We start from the raw sequence: 24,043 nt of genomic DNA on the forward strand, positions 1-24,043 counted from the left end.
CCGCTGAACTGTTCCACCATGTTTCATCAAACATCACGAGGCCACAAGGCCATGTAAAAACTAAACTAAACTAAACTAAAAATGTCATATTCCCATTTAGCCTATACCACGTTAATAAGTTGACTGTCTGTTAACACTAAGGGTCCTTATTTGACGATCTGAGCGCATGTTCTGAAGCACATGGCGCCGGTGCTCTTAGGGCACGTCCGAATCCATTTGTGCTAGTTTAAATGACGGAAAAAAACGGTCAGCACGCCAGGTGCATGGTCAAAAAGGGTTGTCCCTATTCTCTTAATGAGTCATTTAGGCATAATGTGCAATAAACCAATCAGAGTCTCATTCCCTTTATAAGCCAGTTGCACTTGCACCATGGCGGATTCGCTATTTATATGGTAGAACTTGTGAGTGGAAAGACTGAAGACTTCTCCAGAGAGGAATCCCTTTATTTTTAACTGCTGCGTGTCTCTGTGTGTGTGTAATAAGCAGAGTGTACGCGTGTTGTGCACCCGCCTAAAGGCGCATATTACTAACACGGCCTTTAAATAACAAAAAATACTGCAAATACTATAGACCCTTTTCACATTTCCTGGTTTCTCAGGGTGCTTTCACACTAGCAGTTTTGGTGCGCACCCGGGTTCGATTGACGTCAGAGTTCGGTATGTTTGGATGATGTGAAGGCGGTCTTCCGAACTCGGGTGCGCACCCGCGAACCGTACCAGAGTCCGCTTAAAAAGGGTGGTCTGGGGTACGGTTCATGTGAACTCCGGTACAGTTCACTGCTGATGTGAGCGCAATCGTACTAAATCGCGGAAGTGAACCGCTATTAAAGGGTTAGTTCACCCAAAAATGAAAATTCTGTCATTAATTACTCACCCTCATGTCGTTCGACACCCGTAAGACCTCCGTTCATCTTCGGAACACAAATTAAGATATTTTTGTTGAAAGCTGATGGCTGAGAAAGGCCTCAGATAGGCCTCCATTGGCATTCAGTACATTTACACTCACAAGACCCATATAAGGCACTTAAAACGTTGTTACAAAGTCCATCTCACCACAGTGACTCTACAATAATTTTACGAAGCGACGACAATAGTTTTTGTGCGCAAAAAAAAATCTAAATAACGACTTTATTCAACCTCTTCTTGTCTTCCGTGTGTGCCTCCACGACGCATGCGTGAGAATATGACGTACCGCCGGCGTTCGGGAATCCATGGAATGCACACTTTAGCCCCATTTGAGCACTACGCCGAGATCTAAAGCACGATCAATGTAGAATTCAACAGCTTAGATACGGCGCGTCTTCCTCTGCTTGTAAACAAATCGCTTCTGGGTCATGTGTCCGAACGCCAGATCTGCATAATATTCTCGCACATGCGTCGTGGAGGCACACACGGAAGACAAGAACAAGCTGGATAAAGGCGTTAATTAGATTTTTTTTTGCGCACAAAATCTATTGTCGTCGCATCGTAAAATTATTGTAGAGCCACTGTGGTGAGATGGACTTTGTAACGACGTTTTAAGTGCCTATCTTAATTTGTGTTCCGAAGATGAACGGAGGACTTACGGGTGTCGAACGACATGAGGGTGAGTAATTAATGACAGAATTTTCATTTTTGGGTGAACTAACCCTTTAATGATGTATGATTTGATAAAAATGTGTGTTTGTGTGTGTTTCACTCATTTTCCTGACGAGTGTGACTGACATACTGCAAGCAGAGAGCTGTAAATCTCATTTCTGCTCGTCTTAAGCGTTCTTTAGAGCATTTGCAGTAGCCTACATTTGCGGCATATAGACGCAAGTGCCATTACGTATTGAAGCTTTAGAAACAAAACCAACAGTTAAAAAACAAAAATATAAAAGTGAGGTGAGGTGAGCAATGCTATGCATTTCGCCGCCTTCACGCTCGCTGTCGTTACTAAGCAACCGGGTATACAACTGCTGCTTTGATGATGCAAATGCACCCCGGTTCGGACCCAAATAATATAATATGAACACAGTCCAGCGGGGGGAGGGGGAGCAATCGAACTCGGGTTCAGTCCAGGCAATCGAACCACGTGTGAAAGCACCCTCAGAGCGGAAGTCGTCATAGTTGGGTTAACTATTATAGCTGTGAATGAGAGAATACATAAAATATTTTTTGTGTGCCCATTTGCTCAAATAGCCAAAGAAAAAGGCCACAATAATGATTTCACAACTTTCATAAAGAGGGAAAAAAATAGAGTGAGATTGATAACAGCAGTGAAAAGAGAAATATGTTAATTTTTACCATCACTCCCATAGACGCTGTATTAAGGCCTGTACACACCGGGACGAATATCGCGCGCGCTTATCGCCAGCGTTTTTCGTGCCGTTTTTCGGCGCGTCTTGAGTGTTCACACCCAAGCGATTTTCACTGGCGCTGCGCCGAGTGAACGTGCACATTCAGTCGATGCGCTCCCGGTACACAAGATGGTGCTGCGGCACTTTAAGCCTCTGACACTCGCTTGTCACACAGAAGGAGAAGAGAGACAGTATTTACGTGCTTGCCAAAACCATAGACATATTATGTATATGGACAAAACCATTCACACACTTTTTGCTAACTGGCAAGCAGCATTAGCAGTTCATCTTCTTCTTTGTCTACTTACTACTTCTTCGTCGTATCAATGTGTGCTCGGCAAGACCGTTTTGTGCTTGAGCGCCACCAAGTCGTGTTTTACTGTCACTTCAGCAGCTCCAGGCACGTGAACAAAAGCGCCGATCTCATTGGTCGGACAGTTTTTTACGCGCCGCGTCAAAATAAAAAAACGAACCCGAGGCGTTTTTTTTAAAATTACGCTTTTACGCCTGGCGTTTTGCGCGCCGGTGTGAACACTCACATTGGCGCCCATTGTTTAGTCCCGAGGCGTTAAACGTCGGCGATAAACGCGTGCGAAAATCGTCCCGGTGTGAACAGGCCTTTAAGGCCTGTACACACCGGGACGAATATCGCGCGTGCTTATCGCCAGCGTTTTTCGTGCCGTTTTTCGGCGCGTCTTGAGTGTTCACACCCAAGCGATTTTCACTGGCGCTGCGCCGAGTGAACGTGCACATTCAGTCGATGCGCTCCCGGTACACAAGATGGTGCTGCGGCACTTTAAGCCTCTGACACTCGCTTGTCACACAGAAGGAGAAGAGAGACAGTATTTACGTGCTTGCCAAAACCATAGACATATTATGTATATGGACAAAACCATTCACACACTTTTTGCTAACTGGCAAGCAGCATTAGCAGTTCATCTTCTTCTTTGTCTACTTACTACTTCTTCGTCGTATCAATGCGTGCTCGGCAAGACCGTTTTGTGCTTGAGCGCCACCAAGTCGTGTTTTACTGTCACTTCAGCAGCTCCAGGCACGTGAACAAAAGCGCCGATCTCATTGGTCGGCCAGTTTTTTACGCGCCGCGTCAAAATAAAAAAACGAACCCGAGGCGTTTTTTTTAAAATGACGCTTTTACGCCTGGCGTGAACTCTCACATTGGCGCCCATTGTTTAGTCCCGAGGCGTTAAACGTCGGCGATAAACGCGTGCGAAAATCGTCCCGGTGTGAACAGGCCTTTAGAAACACCCTCACAGCAGACTTGTTTTTTAATAATTTGATGCAAAAGTAATAAAATACAAAGTATTAGTGTTATAAATGTACATATATTTAAAAAAAAATAATGAAAATACAAAAAACGTTGCAGGATTTACGATATTGATGACCGTTAAAATGTGTCATCACAGTCTGTGAAAAGGGTCTATTGACTTTAGACCAGGTTTTGGTGGTCAATGGCGCTGTCGATTTCAGTTGCCTCAAAATAGCAACACGCCAACAATGCGCCTGAACACACCTTGTTTTCAGACCAGCACGCCCATGGGCGAACAGATGGACGCGAGACGAGTGCATTTGCTATTTAAACAATGTGGCGCTGGACGTGAAATTTATAACTGCGTCGGGCTGAAATTAGAAAAAAACACTTGCGTTGTGCCTGCCACATGATATACTGGCAGAGGCTCTTTTTAACTATTTCAAGTTTGTCTACCAATGCTCAAACAATTTACCTTTAGTAAAAACATAATTTCACTTCTATATAGCATCTATAGCATTTAATAGCATCTCTTGAACAGCATCTACCACTATTAGCATTTAGTTTAAACAAAACTGTTTGTTGATATTTACACTTGGTGCCAACAGTATCTTAGACTATTTAAAAATCTGTGCAATCTACCTTCAGTTAGTGATAATGATTTTAAACAACATTTCTTGTCAACTTTGGTTCAGTGTTTGGACACCAATTATTTTCTCTTTTCTCCAGCAAAATCAGTGGAGAACTTCTGATCTGATATATTTATATATTTTACCTACATGCATTAAAAAGTAATAATAACAAACCAAGACATATAGGCTACTGTTTAGAATATCAATAACTATCAAAGTAATTCCTCCAAAGCAAGAGGAAATAAACAGATCAAAAGTACAATTAGCTTTAACACATCAGACAAAATCAGATTTGAAGTTTCTGTAAGAGGTTCTTTGATCCATGTAAATTACATGTTTGAAAGTAAAAGCTTCTGTTTTAAGTCTGAGTGATTTACTCAAATACTCAAAAAAAATGCACACACACTTAGGGCCAGATTTACTAAACAGGGCAAATTAGTGTGAGAGCGGAATTCCAAAAAAAGGGGCTGATGGGAGTGGAAAGTTCTGCGAGTGATCTACTGATGACGTGTAAATTAAAGAACACAGACGCAGCCGGATCATTTCCATAATGGCCAACACAATTTAGCTTTTTTTAGGGTTAAGCTTTTTTGGGACGGTAAATAATGGCACAAATACCAGTAAATTGACAAAACGTAGTAAATCACCTTGCGTGATTCATTTAAATACTCACATAAAATTTGCATCTCAAAGGGAAACTCCAACAAATGCATATGCAATAAGGTCAGCATAACTGTGTCCACACCTTTTCAGTGCAAATTTTTCACTGCGCATCTTTAGTAGTCCTGACAATAGTTTTTCAACGCCAAAAGAGGGTCAATAAGCTAGTAAATCTGGCACGTAGAGTGTTGCCACAGTTACTTTGAAAAAGTAATATGATTACTGATTACTCCTTTAAAAAGTAACAGTTACTTTACAGATTACTTGATTTTAAAAGTAACTAAGTTAGATTACAAGTTATTTTATTAGTTACATTCAGCAGTTGCCGACAACACCCCCTGCCGCCTCAACATAAAAATGACAACCATTTTTGCCAACACTCACTTAATTGGAAGTGCATTTTTCATGTATCATGTATCTCCTGACATTTTAAGTTAAAATAAAAAAATATTTCCTGAAAAAAAGCATTTTTTATTAAAACAACAAAGACAGTCTTTCTTGACTTCACTTAACATAAATAGTCTCCCCGAGACTCAAGAAGAAAGCAAATATATATATATTTTTTACTAAGGAAAATGACAAAAATAGTAACTCACAGTGACTTGGATAAATTACTTTAATCTGATTACAGGTTTGGAAATAGTAACGCGTTAGATTACTCGTTACTGGAAAAAAGTAGTCAGATTAGAGTAACGCGTTAATGGCATCACTGCCCGAAGAATATTATAATATTCTGACCATTTAGAATATTTCCTGACCCATTGAGTCATGTATGGTATACAAAAGATCTCGTAAGATTATGGGTTATAGGCTATTACTTACTGTACAACAATGTGTTTTGTTACTTTTGTACTTTTTGTGTGTTCCCATGCATGCATGAGTGTGCATGTCTGTGACAGCGTTATGGGAATTTCAAATCAATTATTAAAAAAATACAAAAAAAGTTGAAAAAATTCTTTAAACAAATTAAATTAACTGAAAAGCAACGTGCATTAATTAACTCAAATATCAATGTGTACATTTATTAAGTAACACGTTCATCAAAAAAAGTAATGAATTAGCCCCAACACTGCAAAACGAAACACAAAATGAAGGATGAACAATGAGAAAATGTAATCCCAGCTGATTACCTGCTTGTATCTGCAGAGGTGATGGCAATGAGTGGGGGTGCTCTCAAGGGGAGGCTGGTGGGTCGAGGCTGGGATGTCTCTGTCTCTGGTTTCCTCTCAAGGTAGTACTGCTCTGCCTGCCTGAATGCCAAAGGGGGCAGCTGGACGGTCCGACAGGAAAGCCTGCGGACCGCAAAGGGCTCCATGCAGGACAGCGGGCATAAGTCTGGGGACTCTGGGGAACAATCTGAGACCTGAGAGGGTGAAAGTTTGATTAAGTTTTAGAGCACTTACATGAGACATTTACTAAAAATAGAGTCAGTCCACTGATTTAATTACATCATGAGTCATATATATATGTTAAATTGTAAAAATTTGTCTGAAAGTTAATCTGAAAGCTGATTAATTCTCACAAAGTACCCAAGTACAGATTCTATTCAACAATTTAGATTTTTCAACGAGGATCCATTTGTTATATGATACGTTTTAAGTGTGATTTTTTTCAGCCTTGCTCTAAGGTAATCTTAAACTTATAACAAGTCAATTTATTCATATAATCTTAATGGACCTTTAGCTTTTAATTTTATAATGAATGAGTCACCTGTGTTCCATTAACCTTGGCTTAATTAAATGTTTGAATATATAAATCTAAAGTAGATCAGCCCACGAAAACATACATAAAACGTTTTTAAAATCGTTTCTCCAAAACTGCAGCTCTTGTGGAGGGTTCCCGGTCTGCAGACCATGTGCACCCTTTCATGGAAACGGTATTCCCTGGTGGCTGTGGCCTCTTTCAGCAGGATAAATAATGTGCTCTGCCACAAAGCAAAAATGCTTCAGGAAGGGTTTGAGGAGCACAACAACGAGTTTGAGGTGTTGACTTGGCCTCCAAATTCCCTCAATCCAATCGAGCATCTGTGGGATGTGCTGAACAAACAAGTCCGATCCATGCAGGCACCACCTCCCAACTTACAGGACTTGGTGCCAGATACCACAGCACAATTTCAGCGGTCTAGTGGAGTCCATGCCTCGATGGGTCAGGGCTGTTTTGGCAGCAAAAGGGGGACCAGCACAATATTAGGAAGGTGGTCATAATCTTATGCCTGATCGGTGTATATATATATATATATATATATATATATATATATATATATATATATATACACAGCGAAATAGTACATATGCAAAAATCCTGGAAAAAGTACTGTTACCACAAAAATATTAAGCAGCACAATCTTTTTCTAAATGTTAAAGGTCCTGTTCTTCGTGATCCCATTTTTCAAACTTTAGTTAGTGTGTAATGTTGCTGTTAGAGCATAAATAATACCTGTTAAATTATAAAGCTCAAAGTTCAATGCCAAGCGAGATATTTTATTTAACAGAAGTTCCCTTTCAAAGCCTACAGCGAACGGCCGGTTTGGACTACATCCTGGTACTTATTGCTTTAATTACGTCAGTAGAACAGTTTGTTGACTAACCTCCGCCAACAAGAATACGCGAAAAAGGGGGCGTGGTCTTGTTGCTCTCCCTCGTGGAGAAGAGGAAGTGTTGCGTTCGGTTCGGTTCGGTTCGGTTGCGTTTGTCGCCATGTCGTTCAGACGCTGTTATTTTCATCCCGGAGTCAAATCACCTTTGTTTGGCCTTCAGGGGCTGTAGTTTGAGCGCGTTCATCTCCCCGTTATGGTAAGAGGCGTGACCTTTCCGGGCAACGTGCGCTAAGCTGCTGTCGAATCACAACACGGGAACCGCTGGCACAATCAGAACTCGTTACATATTTCTGAAGGAGGGACTTCATAGAACGAGGAAATTCTCAGGCCGTTTTGAGGACAGTGAAAACAGCGGTATACAGATAAGTAAATTGTGTGAAAAATACTGTGTTTTTTTACACATGAAACATGAACACATGTTATATTGCACACTGTAAACACAATCAAAGCTTCAAAAAAACACGAAAAACCGGACCTTTAATATGATAAGAAACATAACTTGAGCACCGAATCAACATTTAGCATGATTTCTAACGGATCATGTGACACACATCCATCAATTCATTCATCATTCCTGATCGTTGTGATCATCAGTCCACTCCTCTTTTGACAATATGCTCTGAAGACGCATGAGAGAACCATCACTCCCTCTGGATAAAACAAGGCGATATCGATTTGATACAGAGACCAGCTCTCTCCAAACAGCCTCAGGACAAAGTAGAAAACACAAATCACCATTGATTCACACAAAGAGGCTCGGCACTCATTGTTCTCAGGCACTGATTTTGGCTCCCCAAAACGCTATGAAAAAGTTCAATTATCCTGAAAGATATTATTAAATAATTTTTAGTCAAAACCCCATTCACCATTGGAGGGGAAATGAAGGGGCACCTGTGCTCAATGACGGGTCTACAAAGTATTTGCTTGTTTTCTGGCATTGACGTTTTCCTTTGTGTTCTGTTCTATAGAAACATCTCTCAAGAGATTTACATTCACCTTATCACCTCATACATTATTAATTACTTAATTGTGTTCACTTCGATAGTGCTGAAAGCGAAAACATGTGAACTGAAGCATTTAAAATAGTTCTGGCCTTCAGGAACAATTAATTTACCTCTTCAAAAGCAAGCCAGTTAGATGTAATGCGTCCATTATAAACGGTTTAGGGGAGAAAGTGTGGATGCAAAGGGATCTTTCATCTGGATATTCTAAAGTTTAATGCTTTTTCACATAGTCTCACCAAAATTGGACAATAGAAGATTGGAAAAACGTTGCCTGGTCTGATGAGTCTCAATTTCTGCTGCGACATTCAGATGGTGGAATGTGGCGTGAACGACATGAAAGCAATGGATCCATCTTGACTTGTGTCAACGGTTCAGGCTGCTGGTGTGAGGGATATTTTCTTGGCACACTTTGGGACACTTGGTACCAATTGAGCATCGTTTAAACGCCACAGCCTACCTGAGTGTTGATGCTGACCATGTCCATCCCTTTATGACCACAGTGTACACATCTTCCGATGGCTTCTTCTAGCAGGATAACGCACCATGTCACAAAGCTCAAATCATCTCAAACTGGTTTCCTGAACAAGGCAATGAGTTCACTAAACTCAAATGGCCTCCACCGTCACCAGATCTCAATTCAATAGAGCAGTTTTAGGATGAGGTGGAACGGGAGATTCTGCAGCCAACAAATCTGAAGCAATACGGACCAAAGTCTCTGAGGAATGTTTCCAGCACCTTGTTGAATCTATGCCACAAAGAATTAATGCACTTATGAAGACAAAGGGGAGTTCAAACCGGTACTAGCAAGGTGTACCTAATAAAGTGGCCGGTGAGTGTATGTATATATTCTACCTGAGGATATTGGCATTGACAACGAAATCCAGAGCCGCATTAAACAGGCATCAGCTGCCTTTGGGAGACTTCGGCGCAGAGTCTTTCACAACAAGGACCTTCATCCCTCCACAAAGGTCGCCGTATACCAAGTGGTCTATGTCACCACCCTCCTCTATAGCTGTGAAACTTGGGTAACCTACAGCCAACACATCAAGTCCTTAGAGCGCTTCAACATAAACTGCCTCCAGCGCATCCTGGGAATTACCTGGCGTCATCGTGTGCCTCACACTGAAATACTTAAAAAGACCAGCTGCAGAAGTATTAAGGCCATGATCACCCAGCGCCAGCTACAGTGGTTGGGGCACGTGATACAGATGCCCCCATGTCGGCTGCCCTGCAGAGTGCTCTATGGCCAGCTACATCATGGTCGACGCTCAGCTGGAGGGCTGAGAAGCCCTACAAGGATCAGATGAAGAACGCCTTAAGGAAGTGTAAGATCAGACCTGAAGACCTAGAGAATATTGCTGCTGACTGTACCATCTGGCAACAGCTGTGTAGAGATGGGGCTCGTTCGCTGGAGATGGAGAGGACAACCAGAAGAGAGCAGAAGCGAGCCATGAGAAATACAGCCATGGCTGCTACCGCTACCACCACCATCACATATATGGCCCACCTGCAATAGAGCTTGGCCCCATTTTGGGAGGAGGTACACTCTAAAAAAAAAAAGGTTCTATATTGCACCAAAAATGGTTCTTGGCTCGTAATCATAGGGGAACCTTTTTAAGTGCTATATATACAGTATAGTGCTTCAGTGGTTCTTCAGAGGTTCTTCACCGGTTCTTTGACAAAGGTGCTATATAGCACAGCAACCATATACAGAACATGTTATGATTTGGTGCTATATAGCACCAAAAGTGGTTCCTCAATGATTACGACGAATAACCATTTTTGGTGCATTTAGCACCTTTTTTTTTTTGAGTGTATAGAGGATTAAATTGCATTGATTTTTGACAAGCAATTTTAGTTTTGATGATAAATACGATATTAACTAAAGACAAATGTATTTAAATCATCGCCGCCTGACTGTGAAATAAGAATTTTGAGCAGAAAATAAATGTATTTTAACTCAAGGTGACAGCAATAAACAATCCCTCACCTGTCTACTCGGATGGCTGTAGCCACATACCGTGAAAAACACATTAACCACAAGGAAACACGCTCACTTTCGGAGGAACACCCCAATCTTATTGCCCAAATGAAATATGCAAACCATCGGCCAAGTCATAAATAAATAAGCGAGTAAATAAGTGAGTAAATCTTTGATCCATTTACCAGTGTTTTCACAGATGCATTGAATATATCAACATTTTAATTATCATCACTGATGCTTTGTAGCGCTCCACTGCGTTGAAAGATTGGTAAATGTGATTTCAGAGAGGAATGATTAAAGGTGTCACATGGATGAAGAACGGCACACAGATGAGGTACTTTATCAAGAGAGATTTGATGATATTATTTAACGAACAGACTTTTTTTTCCAGCAGATGTTTTTTCTTTCTTCTTTTACTGTAGATTGAAATCCAAATGTTCTGAAATGGTTCATAAGAATTTCAGGGAAGTAAATACCCTAGACAGTTTAACTTGTCATTCAAACATTAAGGAAAAATGTATTGCACATTTAATGAAAAATATTAATTGTGAAAAGGATGTTTTGAAAATTAAAACAGACTAAATGAGCTGTAACTCACACATAAAAGACACTTAGATGACATTAAAAAGTCCTTAAAACTCAAATATTTTAGGCATCATTAAGTCCTGAAATACAGAGCTAAAGCACCATGCCAAATGTAGCCTAGAGCTAAATGACAAAAGGTCAATGACAAATCTCAATTCATTAATCTTTCCGATGAAAGATTACACGTTATCTTCCTCCTTGAGACTAGTTCTGTAAGGATATATTTCAGTTTAAAACTTGCATAAGTCATTATGAGGCTAAAGGCCACCAGGATTAAAACATTTAATTTTATGTTCTCCCAAACCACTAAATGGCAACCACCGTAAACTCGTCAATGTGAACATTTCCTGATCTACAAGATTATAGTGTAATAACTATGACAAACAATACAATTAAGTAATTAAAAATAAAAAAACTCTCCATAAAGAGTTTTCAAAGAGTGAATGGATTCTGAAGGATAAAGTGGGCCCAGAATGACTGCTTTTGAGAAATGTTTCTGTTCTGTGCATTGTTTATTTCCGAAAAGCAGAATAATTCTGGAATAAAATACTTCGTTTTGAGGTTCTAAAAATACACAGAAAAAAATTATAAAATGTAATATTTTACTTATTTTGAATGAGTGAAATATCAGTATAGAAGCATTGTGATAAAGCATTAACTTCTTTCAACATTTATATTAATACAAATCATATTCCTCGATCAATATTCAATAAAAAAAAAGAAATGTTCACACACTATCATACACATTTTTGGGGGCCGGTAAGATTTTTTATTTTTTTGAAAGAATACTTTTTTGCTAACCAAGGCTATTTGATCATTATTTGAAGTAAAGGTATTTTCAAAAATAATTCTATTTTTAAATTTATATTAATTTATTCCTGGGATGGCAAAGAGAATTTTTCAGCATCATTACTCCAGTCTTCAGTGTCACATGATCCTTCAGGAATCATTCTAACATGCATATTTGAAGAAAAAAAAAAGTATAACTTGTCGAAAACAGTTGTGCTGCTTTTTGTGGAAACCGTAATACATTTTTTCAGGATTCTTTGATGAATAGAATGTTAAAAATAACAATTTATTAGATTTTTAGTCACATTAAATGTTACTTTTGAACAATTTAATGCATCCCTGCTGAATAAAAGTATTAATTTCTTAAAAAAATAAAAAATAAAAAAAAACAGTTCATGGGTCACTACTTCCGGGGTTTCAATCTTGGACAACCACTGGTTCACAGCTCAGATCATTAATCACTGCCACCAACCTGTTTGCAAGTAAGTATGTTTTTTTTAAACATTCTGCAAGGTTTCAGACGTACTAAATCACAAGTGAAAGCAGCAATGATTTCCCTTTGTTGCTGTTTGCTTCACTAAGTGAAAACTTTTTTGTGAAATAGTATTCTCTTTAAACCTGTACCATCTGTTCTTTCCAGTATTAACCAGTCAAGACTAGCTGCTCTGTCCATTGGTGCTCAATAATGATTAATAATCATCTTAAAGGGGTCGTTCACCCAAAAATTACAATTCTGTCATTAATTCCTCACCCTCATGTTGTTCCAAAACCGCAAGACTTTCGTTCATCTTCTGAACACAAATGAAGATATTTTTGATGAAATCCAAAAGCTCTCAGACCTCTTCATAGACAGCAATTTAATTAACACGTTCAAGGCCCAGAAAGGTAAAAACATTGTTAAAATCGTCCATGTGACTCCAGTGGTTCAACCTTAATTTTATGAAGCGACAAGAATACAATAGATTGATAAAAGTCTTTTCTTTTTCTTTTTTTTTTCTTGTGCACAAAAAGTATTCTTTATAAAAATTAAGGTTGAACCACTGTAGTCATATGGACTATTTTAACAGTTTTACTACCTTTCTTGGCCTTGAAAGTGTTCATTAAATTGCAGTCTATGGAGAGGTCAGTGAGCTCTCTGATTTCATCAGAAATATCTTCATTTGTGTCCCAAAGATTAACGAAGGTCTTACGGTTTTGGAAAGACATGAGGGTGAGTAATTAATGACAGAATTTTCATTTATGGGTGAACGAACCCTTTAACCGACTCCAATAATTGCTCAATGCTTGCATAATGTCCAGTAAAATTGATTAAGTTACACATATTAGAGGTTAATTGTCTGTGCATGTGAATGGTATGAATGATTTCAGTGCACTTACACTCTCCAATTGACTTTCTCCGCTGCAGGCATTCTCTTGCATTGTTTTTCCCCCAGATAAAAACAATGAGTTAAGCCTCAAGATGTAGAAAGTCCTAGAATAAAATAAAAATAATGAGAGTGAGAGTCTGTTTCATATCATGCAAATCATGTGATAACGCCACAAGAACCCAAATGTCCACATTTTGGCTCAAAATCCCATTTTGACTAGGAACGAAACTACCAGCATATAAAAACATCTTGTGCAGTTCTGGCACCAGAAATTGCATTTGAATAAATATACTTTTCATCAGTGAGTTTGTGGTCCTTGGAGACAAGCAGATAATCTAGGAACCAACAGTTCAAGTGGCAGTTTTGCATGAAAAAAAGAAATAACTGCTTTCAAAAGCACAGACTACAGAATGCCACATGTACACTTACATAACACTGAGCTGTCACATATCTCATTACGTTTATGATAACCACTGCAAGTATTTGATATGACCTTGGAATGGTGTACACAATCTTAATTAGTGCTTCATAAATAATTCATGAGGCGGAATAAGCTCTACAAAGTCACTTGTTTTACAAAGTCACCTTCAAATAAGGCAGAAACCAAACAGAATCTTTGACAGATGGTAGCTGCTTCAAATAATCTAAAAAAAACTCAAGTTAACATTTCAATACGTTCCTCTAGGCATGCTCTGTTTAAATAGAAGCATGTAAATCCATCATTTTTAAATGTTAAATTGAGATTCTGTGAGGTATTCAAAGACCTAAAACAATTTCTCCATTATATGGGCGGGTGATTATTCATGTCAATGCATTATTATTTGGGCAGGCAAGGCTTTTGTTGCGGTATATGACATATACTTCGCAAGTGAAATCATTATTTTCTCCTCTTTTTCCTGAAAATGTAATCAGTTCAGAACTACACCAAACTAAAGCTATAGGGTGCAATGGGATAAAAGTGTGCACTAAACATTTTTTTGCCTCTTGTTCAGTTTAATTACTTAAAATGAGCTAAAGTAAAAAATAAAAAAATTAAAGCTGCACTATGTAACTTTTCCGTCCACTAGAGGTTGACTATTCAAAACAAAGGCGTAGTTTGATGACGCCATGTTTGAGTGCAGAATCTTGGGACATGTGGTCTCCACCTCACAGCCGGTGGAAAAGAATCGGGATAGGACTCGGGCAGAAATCATGTTCATGGATGCTATTATTAACGTTACTGTAGTATGAAGCAGAGCAGGATCGAGTGTTGTGGGAGCTGAGCAAGGCCGCTGGAGCGATTGTTAATAAGAAGAGAGGAACACACGCCTCGCGAGCAGCGAGACTGTTATTATGGCATAGTCACCCATCTCCGGTCATGAGTATGAGGTAATGCAGCTCAGTTTATCATATTAGATACATTTGAGTGTGTTGAAAATTATGTTATGGCGTTACTCTCTGCGTTTGCTCGGCGGCTACTATGACACTTGTTGCACAATGCAGTGAGAATAAAGCGTTTCTGCAAAATAAAACCGGAAACCGGGGGTAACGCAGATATGACGCAATTGACAGGCGACTTCCTCTTACGTCCCGGTTCCTTGGTTAAAATAGCAAATCTCTCATGATTTACAAATAGTTGGACACATTTGGGATATTGTAAGTACTCAACTGAACAAAATATATAACGCTGGCCTAGTGGTTTTTGGATATTTTACTGAAAACATTTTACATAGTGCACCTCTAATTTAATTGTGTTCAATCCACCTAATATATTTGAAACCGAAGTTTACTTAATTAAAGGTGCTGTATGTAAGAATGACAGCTAGTGGTTGAAATGGGTACTACAGTCCAAAGTCAAAATATTGTTTGCCCCGCCCCCTCCTCCTCAGATTCGACGCTCACGCGGGTTGCCAGTTTGAGGACACACAACAGGAACGAGCGCAATTGACAAAGGAAGACAAGGAGACACACACTGCAAGTGGATGAGTTTATTTATTCACATTCTAATGTGCTTCCGTTCATAGAGAGTTTTAGATGGATGCCGAAGCTTTTTAGATCGGGTAGAATCTGCGATCTCGGACCCAGTTTGTTTGCTGGCCTCCATGGCAGCAATACACCGTGTTTTCCTCCAATTGGCAACCTGCAGTGTCGAAATACTATTGGGTAAACTGGCAACGTACGTTATGGACCAAAACAAAAACAGACATTCCGACACAGAACACAGATTTCAAAGTAAAATAACTGGCTGTAGTATTGTTTTTCGGTTAAACGAGTATGTGAACTCAGCATGTTTCCTAAATATCTGCAACTATATTATGGTATTTTTATGCTTTAATACAGTCAAAAACGTACATACAGCACCTTTAATTTGTGTTAAAACTACATTAATAATTTGTGTTGACATAACTAACTGGGCAGTGGATCTGTAGTTCCCAGCATGCTTTGCAATGGACTAGGAGAGTAAAATTAGGGATTAAAGCGTTTTTCAGGAAAGGGAAAGATGTTGTTAGTTAATGTTAGTGCTTAGTGTTCAGTTATGTTGGACATTTAGAGGAGTTTCTGTAATGTTTTTGAATTTTGTGGTTATCATTATGCAAAAGAGTGGCGCCTGTGTTTAGACTGTACACTCAGTGACCTCAGCTAACGCCAGGACTGACAGCACTCTTTTCTTATTTGTTCATTCAATACATTGTGTATAATGATCAATGAAACTGCTTATAACTTTTTTTAATTAAAGATTGACCAGAATAAAAAATAATAAATATAATCTAAACTGTATTTGAACAAACTGAGTCGGACCAGCTCATTGCATGAATTTGTTTTATATGATTTGGGGCTACACATATTTATTGGATGGAAAACCTGCCCTCAATTAAATTGAGTTTGTCCAATGAGTTATTGTTTTGAGTGTGTCCCTGTTACAGTGTAGTTGTTTTATCATTATGATCATTTTTAGATCAAATTTAGTATAATTAACACGTAACATAAGCATATAACGTAAGCATACCAATATGTATTTACTATAGTGTTAGGGTAGGATTAGGGTTTGGTTTAGGGTTAGTTGCATGTAATTATGCCTAATTTATAATTACTATACATGTAACGTGTAATAAGGGCACATTAAAATGGTGTCAATCAAAATATATATCAATCGAAAATAAAGTTTAAATGAATTTTTTGGTGGAACAAATTTTGTATCAATTTTTTTTTTAAAGGGCAGCTATGAAGGCATTTTACCCCAAAAGCAGGACAAAGGGTTCTTGGAGGGACTGTGGTATAACAAAGGCAATAGGCAATAGGGTCTTTAGTGCCATTGTACCAACAAACCAAACACTCAGAACAGAGTGGAGGGAAAGGGAGGAAAAAAATACAATTGTTTTCAGTTCGAGCTGAAGTTGAAGTCAACAGACTCAACACAAATATACAGAATGAGATAAGCTAAACTTGCCAAATGAAAATATACAAAAGCAAAAATCTTTTCTTACAGAGCATTTCCTTGGTCATATTGCTCGCCGTCCAACATAAAATGTCTCGGGTAACACCGTAAAGAAGGGAAATAATGTCCATGGAATGAAAAGGTACCCTAAATAGTATTCACAACCTGAAGTCTCTATCACCATCTAGTGGCTATATTGTGGCAGACTCAACTCACATTCCCATATGTTTAACATGCTGAAAGTGCCTATAAACAAAGCTTTATATTATGATTTATAATGAATAAACAAAAAAAGTATATTATATAAAATACATTCATTACTTAATATTGCTATGCTGTTAATTAATAGCTATAATTCTTGTGCTATGTGTTAAATGTAACTTTTATCTAAAAATTATAATCATAAAACAACTACAGCTCCCTTTACATTGCACTACTTACAGTGGAAAATTGTGTTTTTCAAAAAAGGCCCCATGTGTCCCAGTATAACTGCTGAAAATATAAACTCTCTCAAACAATTATTTCCCCAGGCAAATATTTGTGAGTGTCACAGGCTAAAATAGGCATATGTCAATTATTGTTTACGGAATATGTTCCGTGGGAAGCATAACCTTTTTCCACATTCTTTTTGGCCAAAGTTTGTCAAAGAAACCCATCAAGCACTGGCAGTTTATATGATCACTTACAACCCACGGCATCCTCTATAAAATTATCTTTAATTCATGCATATGACATGTTGATGTTTTTAATCCTTGTAATGTCCACGGGGAAGAACGATATAAGCTTGGGAAAGGTTTACATTGTGAAAGCAAAAGCCATGTAATTTTATTGCAAATCTATTATATACAAAGATAACCATCAACAGGAAACAAGAGGGCTTCATATGCATCATTCAGTAAGATGTGGCTCACATAAACCCACATTTTGGTCATATATACTAATTTTTGTATAAGTTTAAGTGTCAGTTATTCCCATGATGCCTTGCCATCTGCGTTTTTGCTGAGGTTACTGAACTCTTAACATGTCATGAGAGAGTTTGGGGAAAATGGCTGCATTGTTTTCCTTTTGATGTTGTTCCAGGAAAGGCTTTTCAACCTCTGTGCACAGGATGTTTGAGGAATTACATTAAAACACAATCTTAAGATGGAATATTCCATTTTAATTATATATATACACTGTTGGGAAGGAACTTATTTTAAGATGCAAGATCAAGAAGCTGTCATGTTAAGGTGCTCACAATAAAATACGCTATACGCTAATAGCAATCTGCCAAAATTTAGCCTGTGACAGATTGTCTGGTAACAGATTAAATGTAAATATAAGCACCATTTCTTTCATTTTCTTTTTTTGTAATACATGTTATGCCACAGTTAATATGATGTCAACAAACTTTTACCATTTTGCACTGAGTTATACTGACACCTAGTTGTGTGGATGCTGCATCATAAAAATATCCTTGCTGACCTATTTGCCATGTTAAAATTAAATCAGCCATGATTCATTTATTTAGTGAGCGAAAGCGTCTGATAAAAAAGGGGGTTAAAGATAAAGAGTATATGACCTGGTCACATTACCAAGATTGCAGATTCCGTGAGATGACCTGGTACATTAAAAATAAAACAGTACTGCTATAACTAGTCTCTTCATATTTTGTGAGTGCACAGTATTTAAGACATTTTTAAAAGTATTAAATTGACAGTAAAAAGAAAACTTGTATATTTTCATGCAAAACGTACACCAATAACTCAATGTGTCACTTGCTGTTTCTTTGTAATTAATTGTGAAAATTACAATTACTGAGTGAAAAAAGCTTTCAAATAAATCCTACTTGTCAGTGTATTAAATAAATTATCTTAATCTATAAATTAAGCCATAATATGTAATTTTTCGCTGCTAGAGGTCACTTATTCAAAACAAAGTCGTAGCTGGATTTTGCAGAGCTTTTATTATGCCGCAGACAATCGCGATGACGCAACACAGTTTTATCATAATAGATACATTATTTGAGTGTGTTGAAAGTTATGTTATGATGCTACTCTGTGCGTTCGCACGGCGGCTACTATGAGACACTTGTTGCACACTGCAGTGAGCTAGGTCGATAGGCATGGTAAAACATGGAACTCGCTAGCCTGACAAGCCAGACCTACATCAAGATGTTGAGTCAGGGAACACACCATTGGCAGGGCTCAATCCGAGGGGCGGGATAAACGGTTGTCTTTCAAATTCCCTCTGCACGCAATAGGATAGAGCTACAACCAACCAGAGCAACGAAGAAGGTGAAGCGGAGCTAGATTAAACTCGGAAAAACTCTGAACACATCTTCCTTTCTTAAAGGGTTAGTTCACCCAAAAATGAAAATTCTGTCATTAATTACTTACCCTCATGTCGTTCGACACCCGTAAGACCTCCGTTGATCTTCGGAACACAAATGAAGATATTTTAGTTGAAATCTGATGGCTCTGAAAGGCCTCCGTTGGCACAATGGCACGGTTCACTCTCAAGACCCTTAAAAGGTACTAAAGACGTCGTTACAAAGTCCATCTTACTACAGTAGTTCTACAATAACCTCATGAATCGGCGAGAATAGTTTTTGTGCGCAAAAAAACCCTAAATAACGACTTATATAGTGATGACGATTTCAAAACACGGAATCATGAAGCTTCGAAGCGTTATGAATCACTGAGTCGAATCAACAGTTTGGATCGCCAAATTTCAGCAGTTTGGCGGTTTGACACGCGATCCGAATCATGATTCGACTCACTGATTCATAACGCTTCGAAGCTTCATGATTCCGTGTTTTGAAATCGTCATCACTATATAAGTCGTTATTTAGGGTTTTTTTGCGCACAAAAACTATTCTCGCCGATTCATGAGGTTATTGTAGAACTACTGTAGTAAGATGGACTTTGTAACGACGTCTTTAGTACCTTTTAAGGGTCTTGAGAGTGAACCGTGCCATTGTGCCAACGGAGGCCTTTCAGAGCCATCAGATTTCAACTAAAATATCTTCATTTGTGTTCCGAAGATCAACGGAGGTCTTACGGGTGTCGAACGACATGAGGGTAAGTAATTAATGACAGAATTTTCATTTTTGGGTGAACTAACCCTTTAAGAATGACTTCAGTGCCGTTCTTTGCTCTTTCCTCAAAGAAAAGCTTAACTCCAAGTCTTCCAGAGTCACGGCCAAAGCCGATTCGAAAGGCCGCTGTTCGCCAGCTGCTTTGTTTACAAGTAGCACACGGAACCGCCGCAACTCTGCCATCATTATGTTAAGCCCGCCCACTGACTCTATACACGATGTGATTGGCCTGACTAGAGTTTGGTTTTTCCAGCTCGCAAGCCAACAGAGAGTTGCTAGACGCCCTGGCTGCAAATTAGATTTGCTGCCGCTAGGGTGCTTCTAGATTTCTAGGTTAGGTACTCGCTGTAAATCAAGAAAATGAGATTTAAACAATAAGACTAACTGTGTTGAGCTATATAACAATGATTCGTTTTCTGTCGATTAATGTCTAATAAATCACAATATATTAAAGCGTCTTTGGTGTTTCAAAGAGCCAGAGAGCTTCATATGTATAATTTAGCAACCTGGGGTTCACATAAACCCACATAAAAAAAATGATGCGTGTACCTTTAACATCAAAAGAACAACCTAAACTCACAGAGATCGTCTGGCCTGTCATAGTTAATTTGTTCATGTCGCCGCCTGAGGGTCCCTTTCTGGTTTCCTCTCATATTCCTCGTGCTGATTTAACGGATGAGGATTATCCAGGTAAATTCTGGTGTGGGCATTTGCCCTCAAACATCATTCACAGGACACAGAAACAGCAAACTGTCAGCTGTAGCACACTGTCAGGAATTCAGATTGACCTTTAAAGCATGAATTTATGTAATTCATTTCTTAGCACGAAACAACAACGTGAACACGTGCTCGCCTTGATCCCCAGATATGCCTGCACACTTTCTGAACATTTTTAATACGTTTCATTTAATAAAATATACTGACTTAGTGTGGGCACAGACAGCACATAGTGGAAACTGAGGAGCTGACAAACAACAAAGATTTGCATAGGAGAGGTTCAAATATGCAAAGCAACAAAGGGAATCAGACAGCCAATGAAAGATGGACATTTAATTTGAGTCTCCAGTTACCTCTGCAAACACAAGCTTTTGAAGCATTACGTTCACAGTTCGTGAGGGAGACGTGTTAGAGAACAGCAGGGGTCTGTACCTCTTTCAAACTTTAAGGCTGGTCATTAATTACCCAGCATGGCTATAAATTCAGAGATATTGTGCTTTAAAATGTCATAAGGAACCGATTAGGAGCACAGATGTTTTAGAGGGGAAAGGGTGGTGTCATCAATGACATCATTATCTGGCCCTCTTGACATCATATGTCATCGCACGCCCTTTTGAACGTTTTCTTGTTTCGGATTCAGCATTTTTGCACATCGTAAAAGTGCCCAATGGATTGTTAAACTTCCCGTTGTTGAAAAATACTGGATTGTATAATTCATTTCTAGTGTTTAAATCTCGTTCAAAAGTACACTGTGTGACAGATATTTTACCCCCCAAAAAAACGATGTTACATGTGAAGAAAATTAATATGAAATTGCTTGTAAACCATAGGGATTTTTCCAGATCTGGGAATATTTTCTGACATATCTTGAAGGCATACATTCATCAAACTCAGGTTTGCTTTCTATATGATTTCTACGGTGTAAGAATATAAATACACACATGTAATGGCAATGTACGCAAACTGTGTAATATACAATCATTTACTTAGTATTGTAACTAATTTAAATTTTATTATTTATAAAATTATTATTTATAAAATTATACATACATATATACATACACACTTATTAACTTATATTATTTTTTTATTTATAAAATAATATATACATACACACATATATACATATATATACACACATACATACATACTAATATATATATTACAATAATTTAGTATTGTATTATAATACAATAATTTAGTATGGTATTTTAACTTATCTTAATTGATATATATATATACCATACAGTGAGGAAAATAAGTATTTGAACACCCTGCTATTTTGCAAGTTCTCCCACTTAGAAATCATGGAGGGGTCTGAAAATGTCATCGTAGGTGCATGTCCACTGTGAGAGACAATCTAAAAAAAAATAATCCAGAAATCACAATGTATGATTTTTTAACTGTTTATTTGTATGATACAGCTGCAAATAAGTATTTGAACACCTGTCTATCAGCTAGAATTTTGACCCTCAAAGACCTGTTAGTCTGCCTTTAAAATGTCCACCTCCACTCCATTTATTATCCGAAATTAGAAGCACCTGTTTGAGGTTGTTAGCTGCATAAAAGACACCTATCCACCCCATACAATCAGTAAGAATCAAACTACTAACATGGCCAAGACCAAAGAGCTGTCCAAAGACACTAGAGACAAAATTGTACACCTCCACAAGGCTGGAAAGGGCTACGGGGAAATTGCCAAGCAGCTTGGTGAAAAAAAGGTCCACTGTTTGAGCAATCATTAGAAAATGGAAGAAGCTAAACATGACTGTCAATCTCCCTCGGACTGGGGCTCCATGCAAGATCTCACCTCGTGGGGTCTCAATGATCCTAAGAAAGGTGAGAAATCAGCCCAGAACTACACGGGAGGAGCTGGTTAATGACCTGAAAAGAGCTGGGACCACGTTTCCAAGGTTACTGTTGGTAATACACTAAGGCGTCATGGTTTGAAATCATGCATGGCACGGAAGGTTCTCCTGCTTAAACCAGCACATGTCCAGGCCCGTCTTAAGTTTGCCAATGACCATTTGGATGATCCAGAGGAGTCATGGGAGAAAGTCATGTGGTCAGATGAGACCAAAATATAACTTTTTGGTCATAATTCCACTAAACGTGTTTGGAGGAAGAAGAATGATGAGTACCATCCCAAGAACACCATCCCTACTGTGAAGCATGGGGGTGGTAGCATCATGCTTTGGGGGTGTTTTTCTGCACATGGGACAGGGCGACTGCACTGTATTAAGGAGAGGATGACCGGGGCCATGTATTGCGAGATTTTGGGGAACAACCTCCTTCCCTCAGTTAGAGCATTGAAGATGGGTCGAGGCTGGGTCTTCCAACATGACAATGACCCGAAGCACACAGCCAGGATAACCAAGGAGTGACTCTGTAAGAAGCATATCAAGGTTCTGGCGTGGCCTAGCCAGTCTCCAGACCTAAACCCAATAGAGAAACTTTGGAGGGAGCTCAAACTCTGTGTTTCTCAGCGACAGGCCAGAAACCTGACTGATCTAGAGAAGATCTGTGTGGAGGAGTGGGCCAAAATCCCTCCTGCAGTGTGTGCAAACCTGGTGAAAAACTACAGGAAACGTTTGACCTCTGTAATTGCAAACAAAGGCTACTGTACCAAATATTAACATTGGTTTTCTCAGGTGTTCAAATACTTATTTGCAGCTGTATCATACAAATAAATAGTTTTAAAAAAATCATACATTGTGATTTCTGGATTTTTTTTTTTGTTTGTCTCACAGTGGACATGCACCTACGATGACAATTTCAGACCCCTCCATGATTTCTAAGTGGGAGAACTCGCAAAATAGCAGGGTGTTCAAATACTTATTTTCCTCACTGTATATATATATATGTATATATATATATGTGTATATATATATATATATGTGTATATATATACATATGTACGTACGTACACACATATATATATATATATATATATATTCTTTTGACTAACATAAGAGCAATAGGGGATGAGAGGACGGATTAAAATGTATAGTTGAAATGTTTTAAGGATCATTAAAAAAAGTACTTCAAAACACACTTTGATACAAGACATCATCTCTCTGTTCTTAAAAACAGTGGCTTTTTAGTATACAAAAATCCTCACTGGACGAAGTCAGACGAAGTCAGAATCACTCCACACAGCCATGGGCTTGATTTTACACATGACTTAATTTACTAGGGGAAACAATGACATGTGGAAGGAATACACAAGAGTGGCTACAGTATCATCAATTGGATACAAGCCCTAATAAACAAGAGCATGTGGACCATAATGGCTCACTCTTTGTTTTGATTATGATACAATAAGACATCCCAGTTCACTGTGAGAGCAGGCTGCTTTGGGTGCTCTATTTATAGATTAAGGATGCAAACAACACAAATGTCTCTCTTCTAAAAGAACCCTGTGCATGCAGTGCAACGATGAGTTAGCTGAACGGGTCAGGTGCCCAAAAGTCACCTTGCACCTGCCTATCCTTTTCCATTTGCCTTAAAGCTCAAGATGACACATGCCAGACCAGAAAAGCATGAGCAGACAGGTTTGTAGGGTACAGACCTACAGACAAAACCTTCTATGCCTTTGGGAGGTACATACAGAAGAAATAGGAAGTGA

At 38.6% G+C, this 24,043-nt stretch overlaps 1 protein-coding gene across 1 annotated transcript in view; it reads right to left on the reverse strand.

Annotated features, from left to right (window-relative positions):
* pde4d (phosphodiesterase 4D, cAMP-specific) overlaps nucleotides 1-24,043 on the reverse strand; it is a gene marked incomplete at its 5' end in the record, with an annotated part of 191,973 nt that overhangs the window by 167,771 nt on the left and 159 nt on the right. The window contains 2 exons of the mRNA XM_079826723.1: nucleotides 6,010-6,242; nucleotides 13,215-13,308. Coding sequence (XP_079682849.1) covers nucleotides 6,010-6,242; nucleotides 13,215-13,256 — 275 coding nt within the window. The remainder of the gene's footprint in view (nucleotides 1-6,009; nucleotides 6,243-13,214; nucleotides 13,309-24,043) is intronic.

Source organism: Gobio gobio (genome assembly GCF_949357685.1).
Source record: "Gobio gobio genome assembly, chromosome: 10".
Classification (NCBI taxonomy): domain Eukaryota; kingdom Metazoa; phylum Chordata; class Actinopteri; order Cypriniformes; family Gobionidae; genus Gobio; species Gobio gobio.